Source organism: Artemia franciscana, chromosome 2 (genome assembly GCF_032884065.1).
Source record: "Artemia franciscana chromosome 2, ASM3288406v1, whole genome shotgun sequence".
Taxonomy (NCBI): Eukaryota; Metazoa; Arthropoda; class Branchiopoda; order Anostraca; family Artemiidae; genus Artemia; species Artemia franciscana.
This window is the reverse complement of record NC_088864.1, coordinates 16991103-17011960: the sequence shown is the minus strand read 5'-3', so window position 1 is coordinate 17011960 and position 20858 is coordinate 16991103. Positions and strand designations below refer to the sequence as shown.

Here is a 20858-nt window from a genome sequence, read left to right as displayed (position 1 = left end):
GGTTCAATCCCGCTTTCTAGGGCTATAATGAAAGAAAGGTTTATATGGTTAGGGCAGACTTTCGGATGAAGGATGACAGATTGCTGAAGATTGTCTTTTGGGCCAACCAACTAGGGCTAAACGGAAAGGGAGTCGTCCTCGTCTGGGTGGGAGGATATCATAAAGAAAGATTTAAAGGAAATGGGATCTTCCTGGGAGGGTGTAAAGAGGGAGTCTTTGAATAGATTGGGATGGACGAGGCGCGTGCGTAGCTGTGTTGGCCTTAGGTGTGTTGACTGCAGCTAGTTGTTAGTAGTAGTAATAGTAGTATGAATGGTCGTTCAAGGAAATTATTTTAGTCAAAGGTGTAGCCAATATGCTGTTTTTGTTTAAAAAACTAAACGACTTGATTTAGATGGTTATATTTTTTTTTAAGACAAAAAAAGAAGTTGCATTTCGTGCAGATAATTAACTTCTTTTTTTAATATTTACTCATGACATATGAGAAGGGGATGATCCTCGAATTATCTACCCCTTTCCTGTAAATCATGCTCTTTCCAATATCATGAATGGTATTTGAAAACGAAATATCCCGCTCGATACCTACTCTGATTCTGTTGCTAAGATGCAAAAGAACTTTCTTTTAATTATGTTAAATTACTGGAATGAAGATATAATCCTTGAATAGCAGAGATACCGGCTTTCCCTAGAGTATTCCCATGTGTTTAACCTTTCTATGTATCTCTTGAAGAGAGCTCTTCAACGCTTCAAATTTTTCAATATATTTTTAGTTCACGAAAGAAGTAGACTGATTTTAAGTATGTATAATGATATATAGAAACATGAATGCTTAGCTTCTAAAAGGAATGTCATTCTCGAAGAACCCTAGGTGTTAGGCGTCCGGAAAATCGCATGCTGGGCCCAGTGACAGGTCTCGATCAGGGTCAGGTTCGAAAAAACGGGTATTTTGTCAAATGAATGTCGTTTTGAGAATAAGTGATCATCGTCTCGTTTTTATACCCGTTCATATAATTTCTACCTTTTCTACCTTTTTCTATAATCAATTTTTCTACCTTTTCCGCCTAGTCCTACCTACTACCTAATTTTCTACTTTTCTACTTTTTTTTTTACTTTTTTTTCTTTTTCTACTTTCGAATTATCTACTTTTCTAGATAATTCTACTTTTCTGCCTAATTTTTATACCTCTTCATATAAATCAAGATTTATAAAAATATCAGATTCCATATCTACTCAGATTCTCTTTCTAAGAAGCCGATCAGCTCTTTTAAATGTTAATTAAAAAAAAAACCTTTTTCTGCAAAAAAAAATTTTCAAAGAGAAGCAAAGAGCCACGTTTAACCAAAGAAGATCGGAAATTAAGTCAAATAATTTTTCAAGCGTAAAACTACCGTAAATCACCTTTAGTAAATAAATAAAACCGAAAACGAGTAAAAATTACAATAAATAGCCGAGTTGAACTCAAGACGAGCAGAAATAAAGAGGAGTAGGGCTGGAGCCTTTCGTGCGTCCTAAAGACCAGGGTATAATTTGCACTTTATTGGAAACAAATCCTCAAGTTGTTTGTTCGTATTTCTCATAACATCGAGAAAAAAAGAAAATCATCGTCATAACCAAGACTACTGAAAAAGACAAATTAATGCGTATTCACAGTTTAGTATATATATATATATATATATATATATATATATATATATATATATATATATATATATATATATATATATATATATATATATATATATATATATATATATATATATATATATATATATATATATATATATATATATATATATATATATATATATATATATATATATATATAAATATATATATATAATATATATATATAATATATATATATATATATATATATATATAATATATATATATATATATATATATATATATATATATATATATATATATATATATATATATATATATATATATATGTATATATATATATATATATATATATATATATATATATATATATATATATATATATATATATATATATATATATATATATATATATATATATATATATATTGACTCTAGTTTGGCATTTTGAATTAAAATGGAATAGTTGTGGGAATCAAGTCATGGCTAATTGTAGAAAAAGCCAAGACAGATAGTCCAATTGAGTGAGAAGAAAAACCTGGCATTAATTTCCCCCGTCATTGCCGACGTTCCCATCTCCCACTTATGCTACACCTCTCATGTCACTCCACAATGCCGAACTAGCGTCAATCTGTTGTATATTCATTCCTGAAAGTCTTACTGATATTGGATATATTAAAGTTAATTAAATAAATAAATAAAAAAAAATTCAACTGAAAGTAAGGAGAAATATTAAAACTTAAAACGCACATAAATTATCACGTATATGAGGGGGGTTGTCCTGCCACCTTCTCAACACCTCGCTCTTTACGCTAAAGTTGTTTAGTACTTTTAAAAAGGTGTCTTATTGTTCTAATTAAACGGCCCTTGTGTTTCAGGAGTCGTTCTTAAAGATTTTGGACAAAATTCGTACTTTAGCGTAAAGAGCGAAGTGTTGAGGAGGGGACAACCCCCTTCATGTACGTAATTATTTCTGTGCGTTTTAAGTTTTAATGTTTACCCTTACTTTCAATTGAAAAAAAAAATTCCCCCTCCCAACGAGAACCCCTCTTTCAACGGAAATATCCCCAAGACAATTCAATCCTGGTGAAAATTTACCCTGGGCATTTAATCGTAACCACTCCGCGCGTAAAATTGACACGGAAATGAGAAAGGAAGACATGTAAAAAGAATTTGGTATAAGAATGCTAGCAAATTCCCACATGTATAATTTCCCATGTCAAGTTCACTTCCTGGAAACTTCCCTCCCCACGGAAAATTTTATTGTAGAAAAACCCCCAGCACCCAAAAATCCCCCCCACCCAAAAATGTATGCATGCATCCCAATTGGGCAAATTCTATAATTTAAAGACCTTTACCCTGAAGCTGCAGGAGGCGAATACCCAAAGGTATAGTCATTGGGCCTTTCAACTGTGATGAACAAAATGGCTATCTCAAAATTTTTATCAGATGAAAAAAGGGACGGGGAGGGGGTCTTTTTGCCCTCCAATTTTTGGTCAATTAAAAACGGCACTAGAACTTTTAATTGCCGTTTGAATGAGCCATCTTCTGATATTCTAGTACCACTGGGTTGATTCAATCACCTCTGGGAAAAAAAAGAAAAGAAAAAAAAAACAACAAAAAACAAACAAATAAACACGCATTCATGATCTTTCTTCTGGCAAAAAATACAAAATTCTACATTTTTGCAGATAGGAACTTGAAACCTATGCAGTAAGGTTTTCTGATACGCTGAATCTGATGATGTAATCTTCAATAAGATTCTATGACTTTTAGGAGGGTTTTTCCCCCTTTTTTAAAAATCAGGAAAATTTTCTTGGTTTCGTAACCTTTAATTGGTATGACTTAACTTGATGAAACTTATGTATTTTAAAGCAGCATAATAAGTCGATCCTTTTGATATATTTGTTAGTATCAAAATTCCGGTTAGAGTTTCGGTTAGTGTTCAGCCGGGTCGCTCCTTACTTATAGTTCTTTACTGCAAACTGTTTGATATCCCGCCTGAATATCTTGACTGCCTGGATGACTTAGGCTATTTGGTTTAGTTCATTAGTAGCAATAGTAGTACTAGAAATAGCAGGAAAAGAGGTACTAAATATTGTTAGGATTGGAAGTTTCAGCTTAATACACTAAGGCCTTACTGAAACATTGCTATTGTATCCGTTTGATAAACCATGTGTGTTACGCCTCAGTTCAACACCACCCTCACCGTTCTCTGAAAGTTTAACTAGTACACTTAGCATTAGCAACAGTATTAAGGGTAGTAACAGAATTTATAGTAGGAGTAATAGGAGTAGTATCAATGATAGCAGTAGTAGTGTTACTGCTAGTAGTAGTAGTAATAGTACTGACATTGTGCTTTTTCGGTCTAGTTCAACATTCCTCATGACAGGAATTCCTCGGTCAGTCAACCTTCCTCATGACATCCCTCTAAACATGCTCTCAAAGTTTCAGCTTCCTACCCTTAGCTTCAGTAGTAGTAGTTGTACTACTAATAGAAGCAGTAGCAACTTACTAATAATATAGCAGCGTAGCAGCAGTAGTAATAGTATTAGCAGTATTCTTAGAGTGCCTTTTGGTTATTTCAATATTCCTCTCAACAAGCCCTGATAGTCTCAACGGAATACTCTAAGCTGTTCCTGAGAAACTGCTCAAACATCCTTTTTGGGAAAGAGAATGTACACGATGTGTTTCGATTTAATTCAACGTCCGCTTAAATAATCCCTGAAGCTTTCACCGTAATACCTTAGCCTCAGTAAAAATAGCAGTCTTAGCAGTCGTAGTAGTAGCAATAGTGGAAGAATACACATAGTACCTTTTGGTTAGTTTAACATCCCCCTTAAAACGCCCTGAAAATTTCAACTTAATACTCTAATTCCTAAGATATTGCTTCGATGTCCTTTTGAAAACCTGCATGCATGTAGTTTGCTTTGATTTAGTTGAAGCTCCCCCTAAACATTCCCTGTAAGTTTCAACTTAATTGACTACCATTAGCCTCACTATTTGCAGTAATTGCAGTAATAAGAGTATATACATAGTGCCTTTTGGTTAGTTCAAAATCTACCTCAACATACTCTTAGTAGTTTTAACTTAACAATCCAAGAAATGTATAAGATATTTTTCGTATACCCATTTGACAAACTGCATGCTCTTAGTGTGTTTTGATTTAGTTCAATATCTCCCTAAACATTCCCCAAAAGCTCCACCTTTATATGCTCAGCTTCAGTAGTAGCAATAGTTATCGTTGTAGTATTCGTAGCAATATGCACATAGCACTTTTTGTTGTTTTTTTCAACATCCCCATCAACACAAGCTGAAAAAACAAAAGATTTCAGTAAAGTTCTTAAGACCTTGCTTATATCTCCTTTTGACAACCTGCAAGCACATAATGGGTTTTGATTTAGTTCAACATTGGTTCATTAGTCCTTGAAATTTTCTCCTTAATACTCATCCTTGATGAGTATTAAGCTGCTCACTTTGATGGGTAAGGCCAAACTTAATGAAGTTTATATAGTTGAAATCAGTATAAAAAGCAGACTCTTTTGATATGTCTATTGCTATCCAAATTCCGTTTTTCAGAGTTTCGGTTACTTTTCGGTATATATATATTCGGTATATATATATATATATATATATATATATATATATATATATATATATATATATATATATATATATATATATATATATATATATATATATATATATATATATATATATATATAAATATATATATATAATATATATATAATTATATATATATATATATATATATAATATATATATATAATATATATATATATAATATATAATATATATATATATATATATATATATATATATATATATATATATATGTATATATATATATATATATATATATATATATATATATATATATATATATATATATATATATATATATATATATATATATATATATATATATATATATATATATATATATATATTGACTCTAGTTTGGCATTTTGAATTAAAATGGAATAGTTGTGGGAATCAAGTCATGGCTAATTGTAGAAAAAGCCAAGACAGATAGTCCAATTGAGTGAGAAGAAAAACCTGGCATTAATTTCCCCCGTCATTGCCGACGTTCCCATCTCCCACTTATGCTACACCTCTCATGTCACTCCACAATGCCGAACTAGCGTCAATCTGTTGTATATTCATTCCTGAAAGTCTTACTGATATTGGATATATTAAAGTTAATTAAATAAATAAATAAAAAAAATTTCAACTGAAAGTAAGGAGAAATATTAAAACTTAAAACGCACATAAATTATCACGTATATGAGGGGGGTTGTCCTGCCACCTTCTCAACACCTCGCTCTTTACGCTAAAGTTGTTTAGTACTTTTAAAAAGGTGTCTTATTGTTCTAATTAAACGGCCCTTGTGTTTCAGGAGTCGTTCTTAAAGATTTTGGACAAAATTCGTACTTTAGCGTAAAGAGCGAAGTGTTGAGGAGGGGACAACCCCCTTCATGTACGTAATTATTTCTGTGCGTTTTAAGTTTTAATGTTTACCCTTACTTTCAATTGAAAAAAAAATTTCCCCCTCCCAACGAGAACCCCTCTTTCAACGGAAATATCCCCAAGACAATTCAATCCTGGTGAAAATTTACACTGGGCATTTAATCGTAACCACTCCGCGCGTAAAATTGACACGGAAATGAGAAAGCAAGACATGTAAAAAGAATTTGGTATAAGAATGCTAGCAAATTTCCACAGTGTATAATTTCCTATGTCAAGTTCACTTCCTGGAAACTTCCCTCCCCACGGAAAATTTTCTTGTAGAAAAACCCCCAGCAGAATCCCCCCCCCACCCAAAAATGTATGCATGCATCCCAATTCGGCAAATTCTATAATTTAAAGACCTTTACCCTGAAGCTGCAGGAGGTGAATACCCAAAAGTATAGTCATTGGGCCTTTCAACTGTGATGAACAAAATGGCTATCTCAAAATTTTTATCAGATGAAAAAAGGGACGGGGAGGGGGTCTTTTTGCCCTCCAATTTTTGGTCAATTAAAAACGGCACTAGAACTTTTAATTGCCGTTTGAATGAGCCATCTTCTGATATTCTAGTACCACTGGGTTGATTCAATCACCTCTGGGAAAAAAAAGAAAAGAAAAAAAAAACAAATAAACACGCATTCATGATCTTTCTTCTGGCAAAAAATACAAAATTCTACATTTTTGCAGATAGGAACTTGAAACCTATGCAGTAAGGTTTTCTGATACGCTGAATCTGATGATGTAATCTTCAATAAGATTCTATGACTTTTAGGAGGGTGTTTCCCCCTTTTTTGAAAATCAGGAAAATTTGCTTGGTTTCGTAACCTTTAATTGGTATGACTTAACTTGATGAAACTTATGTATTTTAAAGCAGCATAATAAGTCGATCCTTTTGATATATTTGTTAGTATCAAAATTCCGGTTAGAGTTTCGGTTAGTGTTCAGCCGGGTCGCTCCTTACTTATAGTTCTTTACTGCAAACTGTTTGATATCCCGCCTGAATATCTTGACTGCCTGGATGACTTAGGCTATTTGGTTTAGTTCATTAGTAGCAATAGTAGTACTAGAAATAGCAGGAAAAGAGGTACTAAATATTGTTAGGATTGGAAGTTTCAGCTTAATACACTAAGGCCTTACTGAAACATTGCTATTGTATCCGTTTGATAAACCATGTGTGTTACGCCTCAGTTCAACACCACCCTCACCGTTCTCTGAAAGTTTAACTAGTACACTTAGCATTAGCAACAGTATTAAGGGTAGTAACAGAATTTATAGTAGGAGTAATAGGAGTAGTATCAATGATAGCAGTAGTAGTGTTACTGCTAGTAGTAGTAGTAATAGTACTGACATTGTGCTTTTTCGGTCTAGTTCAACATTCCTCATGACAGGAATTCCTCGGTCAGTCAACCTTCCTCATGACATCCCTCTAAACATGCTCTCAAAGTTTCAGCTTCCTACCCTTAGCTTCAGTAGTAGTAGTTGTACTACTAATAGAAGCAGTAGCAACTTACTAATAATATAGCAGCGTAGCAGCAGTAGTAATAGTATTAGCAGTATTCTTAGAGTGCCTTTTGGTTATTTCAATATTCCTCTCAACAAGCCCTGATAGTCTCAACGGAATACTCTAAGCTGTTCCTGAGAAACTGCTCAAACATCCTTTTTGGGAAAGAGAATGTACACGATGTGTTTCGATTTAATTCAACGTCCGCTTAAATAATCCCTGAAGCTTTCACCGTAATACCTTAGCCTCAGTAAAAATAGCAGTCTTAGCAGTCGTAGTAGTAGCAATAGTGGAAGAATACACATAGTACCTTTTGGTTAGTTTAACATCCCCCTTAAAACGCCCTGAAAATTTCAACTTAATACTCTAATTCCTAAGATATTGCTTCGATGTCCTTTTGAAAACCTGCATGCATGTAGTTTGCTTTGATTTAGTTGAAGCTCCCCCTAAACATTCCCTGTAAGTTTCAACTTAATTGACTACCATTAGCCTCACTATTTGCAGTAATTGCAGTAATAAGAGTATATACATAGTGCCTTTTGGTTAGTTCAAAATCTACCTCAACATACTCTTAGTAGTTTTAACTTAACAATCCAAGAAATGTATAAGATATTTTTCGTATACCCATTTGACAAACTGCATGCTCTTAGTGTGTTTTGATTTAGTTCAATATCTCCCTAAACATTCCCCAAAAGCTCCACCTTTATATGCTCAGCTTCAGTAGTAGCAATAGTTATCGTTGTAGTATTCGTAGCAATATGCACATAGCACTTTTTGTTGTTTTTTTCAACATCCCCATCAACACAAGCTGAAAAAACAAAAGATTTCAGTAAAGTTCTTAAGACCTTGCTTATATCTCCTTTTGACAACCTGCAAGCACATAATGGGTTTTGATTTAGTTCAACATTGGTTCATTAGTCCTTGAAATTTTCTCCTTAATACTCATCCTTGATGAGTATTAAGCTGCTCACTTTGATGGGTAAGGCCAAACTTAATGAAGTTTATATAGTTGAAATCAGTATAAAAAGCAGATTCTTTTGATATGTCTATTGCTATCCAAATTCCGTTTTTCAGAGTTTCGGGAACTATTGAGCTGGGTCGCTCCTTGCTTATAGTTCGTTACCACGAACTGTTTGAAGCGAGAAAATATTTAAAATGTCTTTTGTTTTCAGTAAGGTGTTTTTAGTTTGTTCAGATGTGTTAGAAGACTAAAGATGTGTGGGAGGAGGGCTTTTCGCCCTCTATTCACTTTTGACTCTTAAAAAGGGCACTAAGATTTTCAATTTCCAATCAAACGAGTCCCTTCCGAAGTTCATGTGACGACACCTTCTATACGAAGTGCCTTGTTAAAAAAAAAGAAATAACAACTAATAAAGAATAAATTGTGACCACTTCGCTCTTTATTTCTTCGCTTTGTGATCGCTTTATTTCTTCGCTCCTGTGATCACTTCGCTCCAACATCATAGGCAGCACTATTGTGCTGCCTATGATGTTGGAGTGTTAAAGACAAGATGAGCCTATCTTGGTAACAGAAATACCAAACTTCCCCAAGCTATCCCCTCGTATTTAACCTCTCTATTCACTTTGACAATACATTTTGAAAAAAAAAAAAACAAGTTTTTCTAACTGAAGTAAGGAGCGACATTAAAACTTAAAACGAACAGTACTTACTCCGTATATGAAAGGGGCTGTTCCCTCCTCAACGCCCCGTTCTTTACGCTGAAGTTTGACTCTTTCTCTCAAACTTAACTTTTTAAAACAATAAAAACTTTAGCGTAAAGAGCGGGACGCTGAGGAGGGAACAGCCCCTTTCATATACGGAGTAAGTACTGTTCGCTTTAAATTTTAATGCTGCTTCTTACTTTCAATAAAAAAAACTTTTTTTATTTAATTCCTAAACGTCTTTGAAGTAATGCATGTTTTGATTTTGGCTCTCTGCACATGAATAATTAAAACGAAGTTTTCATGTTAATTTATTTTTTTGGTTAAATGGCTTTCTCATAGTTGTGATCGGACGATTTTGAAAAAAAGGAGCAGTGGAGGAGGCCTAGTTACCCTCGAATTTTTTGGTTACTTAAAAAGGCAACTAGAACTTTTAATCTTTTACGGACGTTTTTATTAGTAAAAATATACGTAACTTACTAATTACCTTACGCAACGAACTTCTATACTCGTATGTTTTTATTACGTTTATGAGGGGGTTCGCCGCCTCGTCAATACCTCGTTCTTTACACTAAAGCTTGAATTTTGTCCCAATTCCTTAAGAATGACCCCTGAACCACAAAGGCCGAAGAATAAATAGTTGAAATTACTAAGAATACTTTAGCGTAAAGAGCGAGGTATTAGGAGGAGGTAAGCCCCTCATATGCCTAATATTTTCTTTTCGTTTTAAGTTTTAATGCTACTCCTTACTTTCAGTTTAAAAAAAACTTTTCATTTTTATTTTTTCATTGTTTTTTCAAAAACGCTAGATAATCTTGCGCCCCCTCATGAAAATTCTCTTCCCCCACGACAATTTCCTTCATGGAAAGTTTTATTTTGATCTATGTGACTGTAATGATAAAAGCTAACGGCTTTGAAAATTTAGAAGAATGATGCACAGAAATCGGATTGCTTAGTTCCTAACAATGGTGCCATTTTACAGGACAATTATTTTTCTGGGAAGTCCCCTGTTATGCCCAGTAGCGGGTCTCGATTCGATCAAGTTTTAGGACGTCTCTTTCCTCCCACCAGTAACCTTTCTTCCTACAAAGTGCAATGTTAACACAACCATACTTTCTTTTAGAAGACTTCTAGCGTATATTTATTTGTTTCTTTTTTTAATTGTTTTCATCATTTCCTTCTTCTTCGTTGTTGTGTTTAAATATTATTAATGCTCACATGGTTTATCCAAATGCTTATCTCTGTATGACAAGCGAGTGTTATCAAATTAGCCCTTTTAGTTCTCTTTTTGTCACTCTTGAGTGTGGCTTGATATTATTAAGACTTGTGTAACAGGCAAGGTTCCTTCAATTTTTTTTTAGTATTTGGTTAAGGTCGTCGTAGTAAAATAAAAGAGGCAGAAGATAATAGATCGATGGGTCTTGTCAGGTGTACCATTAGCTACAGAAACAAACTTTAATTATAAACTTTACAGGGTCCTCCCCCCCTCCACGTAGAATATGGTATGATTACTGCATCACCTCCATTCGTTAGTGACTGTAATTTTTTTGAGAATGTCCAAAGAAGACTCACCATATGCAAAATGTAAGAACTATCTCCTGTGAAATTTGCTTTAAAAAAGCTGAAACTGCCAACACTCAAGTGTAGGAGAAACCTGGGTGATGTGGTTAAGATTGGAAAACCTTAAAAATCTCTAAAAGTCCCTCCCCTACCCCCCTGTTCCCCATTCGGTACTATTATGACTCGAGACTACTCAAAGAAACCTCAGCAGAAAACCAGTTCTAGAAGGTAAGCGCCACGTCTTGATTTCTTCTCAATTCGCTTGGCTGAAATTTCAATTTCGCTCTCCTAATAATTTCTGCAGTAAATCTACAGGTTCCTGAACCGTATCTCACAATCAAGAGGTTTAAGTTAGATAAGGTAAATGAATACGTACAAACGGAAGGACAAGAGGAACTTACCCCCTTCTCTTCTAAGGTCAGTCTAAAAAACCCTAATTACTAGCGCCCTCCTAATCCCTCTTTTTGTGTTCTGATCATACAATTTAATGCCGTAATTAATGTTATTATAAAAATATAGTAGCTTTATTGCTAGTAAATAGGAATTTACTATGGAGTTCTACGGAGTCATTCACTAATTTCGTCCGAGATGCGTAATATTTGCTGCTAACAGATTTTAAGTTACCTTTATTTAGACAAATGTGCTTTCTCTTATATTTAACTGCCCCTGAAATAGCCAGCGGAGATATGTGAATCTTCAAAAATATGATCTCTGGCCCAAGTGTTCTTGAAAGGTTTTCATGTCTATTTAAGTTATGTATTAAGCTAAATTTAGTTAGATATTAATACGATTTATCTATTTTACATAATTCTGTTTCCAGTTCCAATTTTGCCTGTGAATGGTGTTACAAGTGCTATGGTCCACAATTCTCAAACTTCACTTTTGGATGCTCCCCAAACGATATACGCCCCGGGAAAATATTCCGTAAGTACAATATATTCTATAAGATACAGACATATTACCATGAAACAAGGAGAATAGAACGTTATTTGGTCGCATATCGGTTAAACAGAGCTATCAAACTCGAGACAGAGGAGGGTTGTACCTCAGGAGGGATAGGAAATGCTCCGAATGGAAACTTGTTTTTGGGAATGAAAATAAATGCCAATTTATCTTTCTGTCTCGTTGTATTTTTTTTTCTCTCTAATCGCAACGAAGAAAAAGTCTCTTGGCTAAATTGTCGGATTAGGTACCAATAGGCTTTTTTCTGTTTGATTGCGGGATATTTAACTGAAACATAAGTCTAGTGTAACCTATCTTATACTATTTAACCCTATAATAGTAACTAAAATAGTAACTTATACTATTTAATACTATTTAAAGTTTTTCTATGGTAGTTATTATTTTTCTATGGTAGTGTGGGCTCAATGATCAAACAGTTCGTGGTAACGAACTGTAAGTAAGAAGTCGTCCGACTCAATAATAACCGAAACTCTAAAAAACGAATTTTGATACAAATAGATACATCAGAAGAATTGAATTTTTACACTGATCTCAAATATACACGTTTCATCAAGTTTAGTCTTACCCATCAAAGGTTACTAGCCTGTGAATATTTGACTTGTTTTCGAAAAAAGGGGGACGCTTCTCCTAAAAGTAATAGAATTTTAGCATAAATCACACCATAAGATTCAGCGTATCAGATAACCCTACTGTAGAGGTTTCAAGCTCCTATCTAAAAAAATGTGGAATTTTGTATTTTTTTTTTGCCAGAATAATATCACGGATACGTGTTTATTTTTGTTTTTCTTCCCAGGGGTGATCGTATCGACCCAGTGGTCCTAGAATATCGCAAGAAAGCGCCATTTTACTCTTGTAAATGGCAAATTTTAACTCTTCTAAGTTATCCATACTCTTTGTAAGACACCTTAATTTTTAAAGAGGTCTAAGATACCTAAAAAATAACTTTTGGGCCACAATTTTTTAAGGTTCCAAAAGGCGCGGGGCTGTCTGAAAGTATTCTAATATGGGAGAATGTCCCCACCCCTCTTTCTCTTCTTTATACAAAAAGGTGCTGTTTAGATTCTTTAGGCTTAAAAGACGACTGTCCGTAAATTGACTTTTACTATTTGGAATTATGGATTTTACTAAGGAAATATTTTGTCGAATTTGTTTCAGCTTTATTTTAGTCGAATTTGAGTTTTAGTAAAATCCATTTTTGAATTGAATTTTTTTGTTGAATAAATATATAACTTCATTAACTTTAGTTTTGTAGGTGCCAATTGGAGAAAACTTGCGGTAGGAAATATCTTTTAAAAACAGATCTTGGTGAACCGTATATATTTTGAATTAGCATGAAAAGACAAAATATTTTTCATGACAGAATAACGTAAAAGTCAGAATAGGGAAAAATAACTTTTTAGTAAATTTTGAAAGCCCCTGAGGGGAAACTCCCCTGACGCTTGAGAAGTTCAGCTTCTCATTTTGTATAAAGTAAATGGAAAACTTCCGTGAAGCTTTTTGGTCCAAATATCTATTTTTTTTTTTGCATTTATCATGTTCTACTGATTAGCAAGTTTCGCGCAAGGACCTCAAGTATTCCTTTTGGGAAATTACTTTCCCCTTGTAAGTGTATATACACCCGGGTAAGGAAGGGTCATAATTCCGTTTTAATAGATCACTGATAAACCATATAACTCCAAAACTGTAGCCTGCAAAAACCCAAATCGGCCAAATGGACATGGTCACTGTATGTTTTTCTTTTATCAGAGTCCAAAAAGTGGCCCAGAGTGAACAGGGTTCTCTTTCATGAATAATTCATTGAAACGATCGTATAATTATTTGAAAGACTTGTACTTGTATATTTTTGCCCTAATCAAATTGTCCGCAAAGTGGGTTATTAAGCTAGCCAAGCTGCTTGAAATGCAATTGTTCAACGATCAATGATTCTAGCGGATCAAGTAGCAACTAAAAATACAAGACTTGAGTAAATCCAGAAGTGGACTTTTTAGTCTCTTCCTGAAACAAACACGGCTTTTAAAAACGCATCATTTTAGGCCGAATTTATGCTTTCCTTCGATAATGATTGGATATGCCATTATTATATCCACTACGAATGGTTTAATTTCGTCTGATTAGCCGCCTTGTAAGCACCAATTTTTGTTTTAGGCTTTGCTAATATGAGTGACTCAAAAGAAAGGGGTATCGCCCTCCGATTTAAAGGCGGAATCACCTCCACCCCTCAAGGTTTTAAGTGTGCTACAGATTTACTTATCTAGACTTCATCCCTCCTACGCCCAGAGGTGGATAGGACAAAAGTAGTTCGCTACTATGACCTGTTCTGAGCTTTCGTCCAGAGCTCCCCCCCTATCGAAATTCAAGCCGACTTTGCCTCCCTCTTTAGCAGCCTGTCGAGGCTACATAGGGTCTTCTTAACTCGCAAAGACCAAGGGGTTCCAACATAATACGTTGCGGTGTATCTTTCTATCCACCATCCATACGTTATGCCCCTAATACTTCCATGAATTATTTTCTTTTGTATATTGGGATCCAGTCAAATTCAAACTGAAGAGCCCCAGCTATCTCCAGATAAAGAAAAGACAATCGCGACCGTAAGGGTGTAAGATGCATTAATTTGTTTTCTTTTTTTTTTTTCCTATGGAAATTCTACTTTCTCTTGACCTCTCAGGGGTCAGGAGGCTACTCATTGGAAATGACTTCAATTGTCAAGATAATTATTCTTTTTTTATTTACTTCTTCATTTTTTAATTTTTTTAGTTTTTTTTACCATTTTTTAGTGTTATTTTCCATATTAATGTTGTTAGTTTTTTCGCCGTTTTCCCTTCTGCTTTTTTCTTTTAGAATAAAAGAGATCACGTTTTATCGATCCTTCGGGCGTGAACATCAATTTTTGATTGATCAATTTAAAAATGATATTTTTCTTATTCAGTATGATTGGCCAATTTTGTCTTAAAATTTTCAATTTTGTCTTAAAATTTTCTTGGATTTATTTCCTGCAATTGGAATCAAATTTCTTGGATTTATTTCCTGAAAAGTATGTAGTTCCTAAACTGAACTTATTGTCTGTCACAAAATTGAATATTTCATTATAAAAAAAAACCAGTAATGAGCAGAAAAAAGTAAGCAAATGCAATGTTCTTTTTTGAAGTGTACCTACCCGAGCGGCACACGCTAATTACAACCTGCTCATTCGTAAAAAACTATAATTACTCAAATAAAATAACTTTCACTTTTTCAAAATGTCTCCCATCGTGCAATTTTTTTGCTGTTTAAAATTTCGCTTCCAGTGCTAGATGTCGTGTTTATTGAATGACTCAGTCCTCATTTCACCGTTAGATTTGACCACGTGGTGCCAAAAATAATGCAGGATCTGCATATCCCTAAAAAAACTACTGACATCAAAATAAAACCCCTTTTACCCACTGACCGCATCTTAGGTCTTTCTCATTTCTGAAGACCTTGATTCTGTAAGACTTGTTTTGGTTAGTTCGAAATTGTGAAGTATTTGGGTAAGTATCAAATTTTCGCCAGTGTTGCCACGTTGAAGTGTGAAAATCAATAAGCAACACTATTAGCTAAATTTAACAACACTTTTATAAAAGTTTTAACTGCATGTTTTTTTCCCAACTCCCAAGGGCAGCTATACCTTCAAACTAAAGCAACACCGTTTTTCGCTGATTTTTAACACCCATTTTTTTTTCAAATTTGGCGCGTACTGATACCTAAGCCTACTTAACCCCGTTTGGCTACGCTGGAATGAAAATATTCTAACTCCATGTTCTCTCCGATTGAAACTATCCTTTGTCCAAATATCGAAAAAAAATAGATTAGTTGTTTATTTTGTGCGAAAATATGTGTTGAATCCGAATTTGTAGTCAGAATTGGCTCCACAAATCGCCCTTTTCCTTCTATGTTGCAAAGTTACTTTTATTACACCCTGAAACTATTCTAAGTCCTTATTTGCACTTGGGATAGTTTCATAGTTACATAGTCAATTATTACAAAAGAAACACTTACAGTTCGGCAGTTCCCCTACAACTGTTTTTGAAGTACTGGAAAAAACAATCTGGGAAACTTTAAAAGCTCTCCTAAAAAATAGCGTTATTGGACATAGGATAGTTTCAATCAGATCTCATTTGGATGTAAGATAGTTTCATTCCATTGTATCGATTTGGAGGTTTTTTCGCTAAAAATCAAACTCTATTTTCCCTAATTTTTAAGATATGTGTTTGTGTAAGTTTCCGCTTAACAAGTTCAAACATTCACAATTCTTTTCACTGCCCTTGGTACTTCAATCAGAAACCAAAAATTCTGTCTTAAGGAGGCCCCTAGACGGTAAATCATTTTGATCAAAAGTTTCCGTCAATGTATTGACGCGTGCTTCAATTAATCTTCAATCGACCCTTCAATCAACCCTACAATCTCGACCAAAGCTAATCTAGAGGTGTAGTTGGATTTAGATCAATGGTGTAGGTAAGGATTCTGCTTCGGAGAATTCAAAGTCCAACGTGTTTCTGGAGTTAGAATCAGCATGAAAATATACTTTTCTGAGTGATTATGCAACCAAGCTGGGGCAAAATTTGCTATGGGACAACGGGGCTACTTCCCCCTCTAGACCCAAGTTTGCCCCTTCCAGACCTCAGTCTGCCCCCCTCGCCCAGCTGAAATTTAATTTCTGCAAAAAATCTTGTCAGAACTAAGATAAGCCTTTATAATTCAAGTATCCAGAGAAACAGGTCAGTTTTCTTTAGTATATCTTTGCCTTTATGGTGATATATAGATTAGTTATCAGTTTTTCTTGATTTGTGAAAATTGGATCCAAATTTGCCCCCCCCCTCCCCTAGTATTTTGACGAAATTACGCCACTGTAATCAAGTGTGCAGATAACACTGCGGGCGCTGGGATCTAAGCCTTCTCCCCTCTCACTGCTATACGCATTTATACATGCTAAGTACAACATGATTGTTGTGTGTAAAAATTAATTTTTCTTATCTTTTATTCGGCAGCTCTTATCTTTTAGGTTAAAAATGTTTCGCCGAATGTTTGTCTATATACCCGGTGCCTGGGCGGCTTCTAGATTAGGCGTTTGTATCCCTTAGGTATAAATATGATCAAACAAACAAGCAGGCGCTGATGATTTGAATTTTGGTTTGTTTAGCCAAAGAAACGGATAAAACAAGTAAGGTGTTTCTTTCACGACAGTCTACTGGATTAGAGGATGCTTCACAGAAGCATCGTCAAAATAGATGGAAGAATATCAATCCGGGTGGAGCCAACTAGGAAATCGTTTAACTGTTAAAAATGGCACAAATTTCAAAATGACAATTGATGTTAATAATACAACCATTGACTCATTGATACTACTCTTCTGACACTGATGTTGGATATGAATATGCAAGAGCTGTCATTTCTGCAATCAAATATCCTATTTCTGTACTGGCATGTGGAGTAAGATATACAATGCCAAAGAGTGTTATCAACCGGAGTGAAGGCTTTGTAGACAGACATTTGCCAAATTTTACAGTCTGGGAAGCGTATTAGAGTTTTTCAAATTTTCGAATTATGCCGCTTGCTCTTGTAATCTCAGTCGAGAATCTTGTACTCGACTGAATTTCTTGTTTTGACTATCCAAGTAGCAATCCAGATTGGGAATTATAATAAATAATAAAAAAAACAAATTCGACAATCGAGATTGTCATGGAGTGTGCAATTCTTACAATCTGGATTATAAATCAAAAATCGTCGCGAAAAAAATCAATATATAAATCATAAAATAAATTATAAATTATAATTATAAATCAAAAATATATAATTAATATAAAAATATATAATATAATTATATTTATAAATCAAAAATCGTCGCGAAAAAAAGATCGTCGCGAAAAAAACGCCTTGAACCAAATTGCTTATGTATCCACAATTGTGTCTAGTATTCAATAGGAAAGTAAGTTGTCGCATTTGCATTTATTTGTCAATGGCGTCACTGCAACGGTTCCAACAGGTCCTTCATTTTATTTTCTTCTCTGAGCTTGCTATTTTGAATATCGGCTTAAATATTTTCAATTTACTGGATGTATTTCCAAACAATGGGGTGCGATTGCTTTACTTTTATACAGTGCTCGGAGATTTTACCTTTTGAATGCTGTAACAGGCCATCGGATAGCAAACTACCAGTGAAATCCTATTTTGTTTGGTTGAAATGTGACCCACATAAAGGAAGTTTTCAGCCATTACGACGGACGATGTTATGTCATTCTGATACAAGACATAGTGGGAACCAACTCTTAAAGCACCAAGACATTGAAATAACAGCATACTTGTCTCCTAGACCCAACTTAGGCCTATTTGTACCTTTCAATTGCGATTTCCCAATATTTTTCTTTTGTTTATTTCAAACTTTGAAGTTTTTAAGGCAGTACTATTTTTTTGTCAGTGTTGCCACGTTGAACCGTCAAAATGAATAGATGAGACCAATTAACTGGGTCTAAGAAAACTTGTCATTTGGTAAAAATTCAAACCTTAACCATCTGTTGATACCCAAAGGCAACTACACCTTCAACGGGAAGCTACATATTCTCAAGTTGTTTGGCTACGTATGATTTAAGTTTATTTTTTGCTGATTTTTCACCATCATTTCTCTTTTTATTTGGTGCCTGCTACTCCCAAAAAACTGCATTGCTACACCCTGAGGTCTCTTTCATTAAAAATTGTAGTCTCAATTTTCTAATTAGATTGAGAATTGGTTGAGTGTAAGTTTCCAATGAATCGATTCTCAGATTGCATTCTCATTGTCCTTGGTATTTGAACAATCTAACAATGTGCAGGTATACGCATTCAAAATTGCGAGCTATGTTTGTTTTGATACTTCTACTGCTACTAACTCACTACAACACTCATCCGTCCAATGCCAGCACAGTTACGTACGCCCCTCGTCCATCCGGATCTATTTAAAGCCCCCTCTTTGCACCCTCCTGAGAATTTGCCATGTCCCTTAACTCATTTCTTACGACATCCTACCATCCCAATCTGGGGTAACCTGATTTTTGTTTGGCCCTAAATGGTTGCCTGACAAGGACGATCTTGGGTATTGTATCACCCTTCATCAGTAGAACTTGTCCTACCTATCCTAGCCCTTCTTTCATCATAACCAAGAGGGATTGATTGCAGCACATCTTTTCTTTTATGCTGGAAAATAATGTTTTTTCTTACTGGATCTCTAGAGTGGTATCAAAACTAAATGACCAGAAATTATTCGGCATTCTATTTCCAACAACTGCTTGAATAAAGCCTGCCCTGGCCATATCATAGTCACCTGCTGATAAAGAAGCACAGATTTATGACTGCCATGGATTTCTTGTTAATTTTAACTTCACATAATCGGAGAATTAATTTGGCAAGGAATTGACCTGAAAAGCCTATGTCACTACTGTTTTGTTCCCAGCTAATGTCTACTAATGTTATGTCTTTGTATTTTTGTTTTGTTTCAAGTTAAATAAAAAAACAAGTTTTTTAAACTGAAAGTAAGGAGCAACATTAAAACTTAAAACGAACAGAAATCACTCCGTATATGAAAGGGACTGTTCCCTCCTCAACGCCCCGCTCTTTGCGCTAAAGTTTGACTCTTTCTCTCAAATCTACTTTTTAAAACAGTGAAAAACTTTAGCGTAGAAGAGCTGAGAGAAAGAATCAAACTTTAGCGTAAAGAGCGAGGCGTTGAGGAGAGAACAGCCCCTTTCATATACGGAGTAATTTCTGTTCCTTTTAAGTTTTAATGTTGCTCTTTACTTTCAGTTAAAAACTTGTTTTTTTATTTAATTTCTGAACGTTTTTAAATTAATATGTGCTTTGATTTTGGCTCTCCGCACATGAATACTTAACGAAATTTGCATGTTTTTTTTTGGCTAAATGGCTTTTTCTTAGTTTTGGTCGGACGATTTTGAGAAAAAAGGAGTGGGGGATGAGGCTTCAATCTTTTGGTTACTTAAAAAGATAACTAGAACTTTTAATTTCTTACGAACGTTTTTATTAATAAAAAATATACGTAATTTCCGAATTAACTTTCGTAACGAACTTCTATATTCGTATATTTTTATTACATATATCAGGGGATTTGCCCCCTCTTTAATACCTTGCTCTTTACACTAAAGCTTAAATTTTGTCCCAGTTCTTTAAGAATTGCCCCTGAATCACAAAGGCCATAGAAGAAATAGTTGAAATTACTAAAATTACTTTAGCGTAAAGGGCAGGTATTTAGGAGGAGATGAACCCCTCATATATGTAATAATTTCCGTTCGTTTTGTTTTAATGCTGCTTCTTACTTTCAGTTGAAAAAAACCTTTTCATATTTATCTTTTCATTGTTTTTGTTTTAAATAATATTAGAAAATCCTGCGCCCCCTTCATGGAAATTCTCTCCTCCCATGACGAATTCCTCCATGGAAAGATCCTCCCACGTAATCCCTCCCCCAACCCCCTCCCATCCAAGAAAAAAATTCCCCTGAAAACGTCTGTACACTTCCCAATAACCATTACTATATATAAACACTGGTCAAAGTTTTTAACTTGTAGCCCCTCCCCCGGCGACTGTGAGGGAGTAAGTCGTCTCCAAAGACATAGTTATTAGGTTTTTCGACTATGCTGAACAAAATGGCTATCTCAGAATTTTCACCCGTTGACTTTGGAAAAAAATGAGCTTGGGAGGGGGTCTAGGTGTCCTCCAGTATTTTTGGTCACTTAAAAAGGGCACTAGAACTTTTGACTTTCCTTAGAATGAGCCCTCTCGCAACATTCTAGGACCACTGGGTCGAAACTATCACCCCTAGGAAAAAAACAACAGAAAAACAAACGAAAATTCTACAGTAGGGTTCTCTGATACGCTAAATGCGATGGTGATATTTTCGTTTTCATATAATTCTATGACTTTTAGGGGGTGTTTCCCCCCATTTTCCAAAATAAGGCAAATTTTCTCAGGCTCTTAACTTTTGATAGGTAAGACTAAATTTGATGAAACTTATATATTT

General features: G+C 34.5%; 1 protein-coding gene across 1 annotated transcript in view; it reads left to right on the top strand.

Moving 5' to 3' along the window:
• The window catches only part of LOC136037956 (uncharacterized), a 247985-nt gene that overhangs the window by 86318 nt on the left and 140809 nt on the right, over positions 1-20858 (top strand). The window contains exon 4 of the mRNA XM_065720843.1: positions 11700-11803. Within this exon, the coding sequence (XP_065576915.1) occupies positions 11700-11803 (104 nt within the window). The remainder of the gene's footprint in view (positions 1-11699; positions 11804-20858) is intronic.